The sequence below is a fragment of the Chanos chanos genome, chromosome 2, assembly GCF_902362185.1.
Source record: "Chanos chanos chromosome 2, fChaCha1.1, whole genome shotgun sequence".
Classification (NCBI taxonomy): domain Eukaryota; kingdom Metazoa; phylum Chordata; class Actinopteri; order Gonorynchiformes; family Chanidae; genus Chanos; species Chanos chanos.
In genome coordinates, this window is record NC_044496.1 from 59,659,682 (window position 1) to 59,668,675 (window position 8,994).

At 37.5% G+C, this 8,994-nt stretch overlaps 1 protein-coding gene across 1 annotated transcript; it reads left to right on the plus strand.

Annotated features, from left to right (window-relative positions):
- The first annotated feature begins 5,332 nt into the window (after positions 1-5,332).
- Positions 5,333-6,160, plus strand: gjb1b (gap junction protein beta 1b). Its single transcript, XM_030765615.1, has one exon. It carries the CDS (start codon positions 5,333-5,335, stop codon positions 6,158-6,160), a length of 828 nt encoding a protein of 275 aa, XP_030621475.1.
- The last annotated feature ends 2,834 nt before the right edge of the window (positions 6,161-8,994 follow it).

Consider the following 8,994-nt stretch of genomic DNA (forward strand, 5'->3'; position numbering starts at 1 on the left):
GGAACCAAAATGATATTTCCTAAAATTTCCTAAGGCTTTCCAGTCTCTCTTGACTTGTCAGGCAATAAAACCTTCATTTTGTTAAAAGAATCACTTGAGGGCTTGCAATGTTCTCTAGAGTCACTGAGCATTGCATTAAATAACAAAAGCAATTCCTGTCTTTCCCTGCAGTGTATGAGAATGTTGAGTGTGTTGTATATTTCCCACAGACTGTATGAAGACATTCCTGATTTCATAAGCTTTTCTTCACTGGAACATCTTGATTTCACAAATAATAGTTTTACCTCTTTAAATTCTGTTTTAGCACATTTGCAACTAAAGCTAAGTTTGAAAAAATAAACTGCCTATATATGACGTCGGACAATGTTACACGCCGTTCCCTAAGAGTCACTTACATTACTTGCTCTAAAGAAAGTTAATAACCACAATTCAATCTCAGATTGTCTCCATCTTAATTTCAGTTGCAGCTGTGTTTGTAGTAAAAAGAGGTTGCCCAAAATGATTAGTCATTGTCTAAGAGTGTTCAATAGGCTTTCTTGAAAAAAGAAAAATAATAAGAAGAATTGTTTTATATGATATTGTTATCCTGCATTCTAAAATACAGAATTTGTGGTCTTCATAATTAAAAGGTCATAAAATTATATCAGCTGATTGAAGGACCACACTTAAATTAAAGCAGAAGAAAAATTACAGTTCATATATAAGTCAATATCTAAAGTGGCCTCCAGGAAAAAACAGACAGCTAATACCATTTAACCACATCAAATTTGAATGGCACCTCATCTCCCATTATCAGTTTGGAACACATTAAGTCATCAGATCACTTCCTCACATGTCCAGGCAAGGCCTGATTCAGATTAAGATACTTAAATATGAAACACAGCAAAATGTCTAATCCACCATGCACTTCCTTCAAATATAATGAGAAATGGATTAAACCTGAATTGTTTAATATCATGTTGGTCTAAGAGGAGCCAATTCCCATTAATATCATGTCAATTTGGCATGGTATTTGTATATTACAGGCATTGACTGCTTAGATATCATCTGAGATATATCCACTGATATCTAAGTAAAGTGACAACAAGGACAGTTCTTCCAGTACTCCACTGTGTGATATTACTCCAGAAAAGCTCAGGCTAACATCCGATTGGTTCATGGCCATGCAAACCCCACCACTGTGTATAACATATATTGGATATGTCTCTATAACAAGACAAAAAAGATTTCCACATTTAGGACTGAGCAATGAGGAGTATACTATTTTGTTATGCCCCACATTTCTTTTTTTCATTAATTACACTTACATCTCTTTTATCTAAAGCAACTTCCACAACGGGCAGAAAAAAACTAAGCATATAGCCATTAAGGAGCTGTCTACTGCATAATGCACTGCTAAGTTCAGTATTAGATCAGATACAAATGCAAGGAATGTTGAAGGAGAATAAGAGTGGACCAAGAGTGGATTTACATTTCAAAACTCCCCAAAATTTACTTCTAGGTAGGTATTGTACTATTCCTAGTCCATATAAATGACATTGTCCACATCAGCTAAATAATTCAGGTATGGACAATCTGATTGAAAAATTATTTCAACTTTAAAAGCACTTGAATGTACTCAGTTTGTTCTTTGCTAATTCGGAAGTACAAGAATCCAACAGAACCTGAATGTACTATGAATCTTCTCCGAGGACACAGTGGATATTTAGATATATACAGGAATTAACAGTAAAATTAAATAAAATGTAAAAAGAATGTTGTTCTCAGTAGTACAAAAGTTGTGTAGTAATATTGGAAGCATTAAGAACATTACAGTTAGGGGTAGGATCAGGGTTGGGTTCAGAGTCAGGATGACAGACAATGGAAAATCACTGGGATATCAAAGAGCTTATGAGCTCCCCTAGAACTACATACATTATAGGGCTTTTTATTCTGTTTGCATTTGCACCACCAGTAGGAACGCTGAAGTGATGTAAGCCGGCCGAAGGTGGTATAGCACCGTCATGCTAAGAGCTGTTGTTTACACTGCTAGCCAGGGTAACAGCACATTTTTAAGTACAAATTTAATGACTTTTAAGACCTTTTAAATACATCTAAAAGGAAAAAAACAATACCATTACTGTAGCAAAAGAAATCGACAAACTAGACTACAGTATACACAGTTATTGAGTTTTACTGAATTTGAATGACAGAAATACTCAGTGCACATTACATAACAAAGCTGCCTTCTCATTAACGAAAATAAAACTGTATGGCGATAGACCCAGTCCAATGGAAAAAAAAATATCCCCCTGCATTTACCACCGCAGTAGCAGTGAACGACTTGATGGGCATAGTACTTTTCGGATGCTAGCATAGCGCTTGTGCCTGATGCTTTTGGTTTTTTCCCCTTTCCCTGCCGCAGCCCTAAAATCGCAAGCTGGATAAACACATGTTTCTTCTAAGTTAAAATGCGACTTTCTAATACCTTATATTTTACATGGATTTTTAAAAATGGTGGCTGCAATCACTGTATACCTACATCTGGAGCAACCACCACACACCTACATCACCCAAGGTTCCTGTTGTGCTGTGAAAATACCTACCCTGAATCAGAGCTAAAAAAAAAGCCCCTGGAGTACTAACCTTTAAACTCTGGTGGAAAAAAATAGATACAAAAATGTTATAAAAATTAGAACTCCCCTTTGTGACATGGTTGCCAGATCAATGAAAACTACCTTTTATCTCTGTGGATTTCCCACTGTGAAATTTCTCTTGTTTTGACACTACTTAAGCTGTATACCTTTACTATGCAATACATGGGATCATTCTCAATTTAGAAAACAGAGTCCCTGTGAACATGAGACAAACATTAGGATGTGATCAGTAGTGACATTTTGTGTTTATAGAGAGTGTCACAGTCATTGACACCAGCTCTGAATGACTGGGCATTGCATGTAGAAGTGAAAAGACATCAGTCTGCAAATATTGTGCTAGTCTTAATTAGTGAATACTCACTCATGATAACTACCAGTGGAGGGCAGCAAAATGTTGATAGACTATTCTTCTCCAAAATTACAACATGATCAGGATTTAATACCAAGATGCTTCTTTAAAAATATACATTACCTCAGAGATTTGAAGTAGTTAGAAGTTTTTATACTGAAAAAAATCATCTCATGGGGTTACATGGTAAAAATGTTTTGTAGCTGAATTTAATAAAAAAAAAATTGTAGTGATTTGCCTTTGAACAATGGACATATTGGCAGTAATACGTTAATCAACAATACCACAGAAGATCAAAACATATAACATAAATATGATTTACTTATACTCATTTATAATATGGATTTGCTCACACTCAAAATTTAATGAATAATTCACAGTTGAGGATTTTTTTTGTTTGTCAAACACTGAAGAGAGGTTGCCCCCCCTCCCCCCCCCCCCCCCCCAAAAAAAGATAAAATAAATAAAACAGAAGAAAAATCTCTTTCTATGGGAGCCCTCAGGTCATATCAATATTTAAAATGTTCCAAAAGGAAAATGAATAGCATATTTTGCCCATTCGCTTCTAAAGCAATGTCTCAGCAGTTTGCAAGATCAAGAACTGAAACTGATGGGTCGTTCTTTTCAATAGCTGCTTTGTTTTACGGTTGCAGTTCCATTTGCTCCTCTCTGGCTGTAAATCTTTGCATTGTCTTTCCGAAACGGAGGAGTTTGAGCTGATGAATAAACTGAGTTCTCATTCAGGCAAAACGGCAGGCCAGCTGATGGTGGTAGGAGCCACTCTGATGGTAGCAGACAGATGCCTGATGTCATAGGATCAGTGTGAAAAATAATTCATCTGCCATTTTCATAATGAATAAAACACAGAAATGGTCTTAATACTCAACGATGGCTGTTGTTTGACTGTTCCAGCATCTAAAGCAGTGACATTAACCAGATAAATGTGGGATGAGTTTACTTCTTGAAATGTTTTTGGCTGCAGAGTAATTTGACTTTACAAAGTTCTGTTGTATGAAAATGATCTTTATAAAGTTTGTTTCAAAGACAGGCTCTGAAGAACTCATGGATTCATCATTAGCTTTCATTGCACTGATCCTGCCTTCATCAAAAGTCATTCAGGTCAGAAACACACTGCACTTCCTTGGGCTGCCAGGCACAATGAATAATGTTGCTGAGGCCTTTTGTGTCCACACAGATTCTTTCTTTTGGTTGGGGTAGGCGGAAATTGAGGCGTTTGATCTGAATTCTAAAGGGTCTTTTTAGTCTCGATAAAGGCTCCTATTGTATGTAAATAGTTTATATAAGAGCATATGACTTCTATGGTGCAGGGTAGTGGCTAGTGTCAGCTAAGTGATTAGCATTTTCCAAAGGCATGGTGTTTTCTCCAGAGCACTTTAACCATTTAGTATTGTTTGCCTGTGTCTGGACATAGTTGTGGAGCACCACAGTTCAAGGTAAAGTGTTTCTCAAATTTATTGATATGTTGTTTTGTTGTTTTATATTGTGAACATGTTGGTTCAAATTCTCTGTACGTGGCACACACCACAACAGCTGAACCATAAAAACACATGGATGGATATCCCTTTTTTTATCTCAAATAACACCCATACATTCACACATAAATCATCATTTAGGTAGAGATAAGCTTATTGCCCACATGGTGTGACTGGGTTGGAAGATAATATTTTTTAACTGGGATAAATCTTTTATACAGAATGAAGTGATCATGTGACTTTTCTTAAAGTTTGCTATTGGCTTTGATATTTTGTGTCAGGTGACAGCGTGTGACGTTTGACCATCGCCCGTGCTCTTAAACAGCCAGTGGGTGATAAGAAAAGCTCTTGTCTGGCTTTTCTCCTTGAAAAATCCAAATGTCTAGCCAACACCTGAGAGTCAACATTTTTGGAGTTGGTGCAGCATACTCTGCTTACACCACGGGCTGAACCTGGTAAAATGCTTTTGCGGAACTTCTGTTTCGTATTCAGGGTGTGTACATAGTCATTGAAATTTTTGCTCTATCCATCACTTCAGTGTAATAAGTTTTCCATAACTGATAGAAATTCAGATTCCTTATTGCTATCTAAGTTGCTATTCATATTAACAGAAGTGTGAACTAAAAGCATTTATGAAGAATTTTTACTAAGAAAAAGGGGGTAAATGTGTATTTCTGCAGTAACATTCTTGCAAATTTGTGTGCTGATTCAGATTTTGTGTTGATTCAGATTTGACATGTGGTCTTGAAGAAAAACTACGTCCTACATTTTTTTTTCTGAAGTAATATTGTAATTCTGTGCATGTATACAACTTTATAAACTGTGTTCTTTTCATTGCAGACCTGTGATTGAAAATGAACTGGGCATCTTTTTATGCCATTATAAGCGGCGTAAACAGGCATTCAACAGGCATTGGTCGTATCTGGTTGTCTGTCATCTTCATCTTTCGCATCCTGGTTCTTGTTGTGGCTGCTGAGAGTGTGTGGGGTGATGAGAAATCTGGCTTCACTTGCAACACCCAGCAGCCTGGCTGCAACAGTGTGTGCTATGACCAATTCTTCCCCATCTCCCACATCCGCCTCTGGGCCCTGCAGCTCATCTTAGTGTCCACACCTGCACTGCTGGTTGCCATGCATGTTGCGCATCGTCGGCACATTGACAAAAAGATCCTCAAAATATCTGGCCGGGGAGGTCCCAAGGATTTGGAACAAATCAAAAACCAGAAATTCAAGATTACAGGGGCACTCTGGTGGACCTATATGATTAGCATCATCTTCCGCATCATTTTTGAAATGGCCTTCTTGTATATTTTCTATTTGATCTACCCTGGCTTTAAGATGGTACGTCTTGTGAAGTGTAATTCCTACCCATGCCCAAACACCGTTGACTGCTTTGTGTCTCGCCCGACGGAAAAGACCATCTTCACAATCTTCATGCTGGTAGTGTCTGGAGTTTGCATCCTGCTGAATGTTGCAGAGGTACTGTACCTAATAGGCAAGGCTTGTTTCAGATACTTTCAGAGGCCGGAAGGGGAGCCCAAAGGTGCTTGGATTTCTCAGAAACTGTCCTCTTACAAGCAGAATGAAATTAATCAACTCATCTCAGAGCATTCGTTCAGGCCCAAATTCAATGTGGGCCGCAAAAACCCTGTTGATAAGGGGGAAAGATGTTCTGCTTGCTAGCTTTTTCTAGTATGGAAATTTAAACTAACTGTCCTTAACTAGCTTGCAGCAGTGGGTCACTGTAAATAAGTTTTTCATTTGGTCAGTGGTTTGCTCTGTGACAGGATCATTGCTTTTTGGAGTTCTGTCTTATGATTACACTGACAGCTACACAGTAAGGAAGAACCACAGAAACCAAAATGCTGGAGGATAAGGAAATAATGGACTCATGTCTGTTATGGGAAAAACACTTATTTTGTTACAGGAAGATTTGTAAAGAATGGCATTCAGGGTTGCAATTTGATTTTTTTCTTTTTTTTTTTAAATTAATTTATTTATTTATTTTTTGTGGTCATTATAAACTACTATTGGAAACACTACAGAAAGTGGACTTAATTACCAACATTTTCAGAGCTTGAAAACCCAGGGTAATCTAATTTGTGTTGGCCAAGAGAATGTTGAAAATGTTCCATTGTTGTAACAACTGACAAATGAACTAATTATCTAACAAAACGTGCCACAGGTTCTATTTGCTCTGTCATAAGCAATGCTGTGCACTGTTTGAATTTGATTTGTTTCACTAGACTGTGGTTGTGTTCAACCAGTGCCCAGGCTGTAGTCCAAATGGGGCTGTAGTATTGTTACAACAGTTCTATTGATAGTTCCATCCTCTACATTTATAAATTACACACATTATAGAGATGATCCCCTATTCTACCTGTTATATTTGATGAATTTACCGCTTTTCATTTAAGACTGAATGAATATTTTATTTTGTATATCTTTACACTGCAGATTTTTCATAGAATGTCATTTTTTTGTGAACAGCATTACAAGAGCCACACAATCAAATTCACTTGATCTGCTGCTGAATGTCGACATGAAGAAATATCCCTACTGTAAAAGTTCAAGTAAAAAACTGATGCTGCTGATTAGTTGCAATATTAACATCATTATCATGCTTTAGATAATCAGTTCAAATCAGTTGACACTAATCTGTAAGTAATTTATTGAATGAATAAAGAATTATTTGAATTCTGTGCTTTTTTCATTGTCATTCTGTGTTGCATTTAAAAATGCTTTATGGTGCAATTAATCTACATTTCTATATCTTGTCTGAGGTCCTAGTTCTTCTGTGAGATTGACTGGTGTAGTGGACAGCTGGAACTAAAGCCCTCTCCCAAGATGCTAGTCACAGCTATTACAGACTTCATGGCTCATGGAAACAGACTGAGGGGAACAGACTGGAGGTAAAAGTTGTGTGAAACACTTCCTCAGGTGATGTCCACCACATTAACCCATTAAGGCTGGATGCAACATTTGCGTGATCCCTTTAAGACCAGGTGCAACGTTCGCATCCTTCTGCCTTAAGAGCCGGATACGATGTGAGCGCGGTCTAGATGATGTTGGCGTTTTCAAGACTCGTGACCAATGTAATGCATCGTGATTCACTGAAATACAGGTGGGGAAGGCGAGAGGCAAAATGCCCTCAATGGGTTAAACCGCTAGAGACGTCCTGCCCAGAGTAATACTGCCATGAGTGACTTCAGCACCCAACCGTCTCTGCTCTTCCATGTCATACCCTCTATGATAGGAGAGACACTGATACTATATTTAGACCTGCCTTAGGGTTAGGTTCGTACCATTTCATTGGTCTGCTGTCCTGTCAGTGAACAAATGGTGGGCCTGATAGTTTACGTTAGAGTGTGTGCTTTGTGCCAAATTTAACCTCAGAGAACCATAGGAGGATCAACAGAAGACAGTGGCAGTGTTTTGAACTGGCCCTAAGCACTGTTAAGAACTAGGAAACCCCCTAGACCTTAGAAAGTGTTGTAAAATTATTTATTTTGCTCAAAGCTGAGACGAAAAGCAACATTTCTTTTATGCCTACGCAAGGACATTGCCTTGGCATGGCATATTGACTAAGTCTGTGGCTGTGTAAATGACCCACATGGAGGAACACACACTACAAGTGTTCAATCACAGGAGATGTCCTCATTGACAAGGTGGGTTCTATACTATTTACTGCTATCACTGTGGCAAACAGTAAATCAATACAGCAGCTACATGTAAAGCTAGATGACTCTTACGGTTATCAGAGCAGCACCAACTGTATGGAGTATTGTATTATAATGTCAAACCAATAATAAATGAGTAATGCTAAGGATGAATGCTGTCAAACCTCCATGCATACTCCTGCTGGATATGACTATGCACATATTTTACTAAAAGTTCAGTTAGAGTTAGGTTTTGAGGTTTTGATATTAATTTCACTGCTGTGAGCTGTGTTTAAAATGACATGTTCGCATGAATTAAAGGAGCTGAATGTCTGTTGTGACCAAGTACTAACTACTGTTTTTCTGCCATACCTCCCCACACATATAGTATACCCCATATTTTGAAAAACATTAATTGTTTAATTATTTATTCATAACTACCCACTTTTTCTGTTCATTAATGTCGATATAGACTTTCCCAACTATAGTTTTGACAAAACAATCACTGGTCATTTCCGCTTGGTTACTTGATGTTTGTAGTACATTAAGACATCTGAGAATGGACACACAAATGTCCATGTTTTAGCTGTCAGGCAAAACAGATGTGGTGAATGAATTTCTGTAACAAGACGCAAGCTCTTATTTTTTTACACAAATAATAACACGACAATGAACTCCATTCTTTCATCTATTTGTGGTTTCTGCAAAGTGTGGTTTCTGCAAAGATTCTGTCTTTGTTCATTTGTTTCATCAGTATATGTTTGTGGCATCTATTTCTTCCTGACAAGAGACCTATTGAAAGTCCAAAAACTTCAAATTTACTCCCTTGGAAATAATAATACTGCAGTCTATACGTCA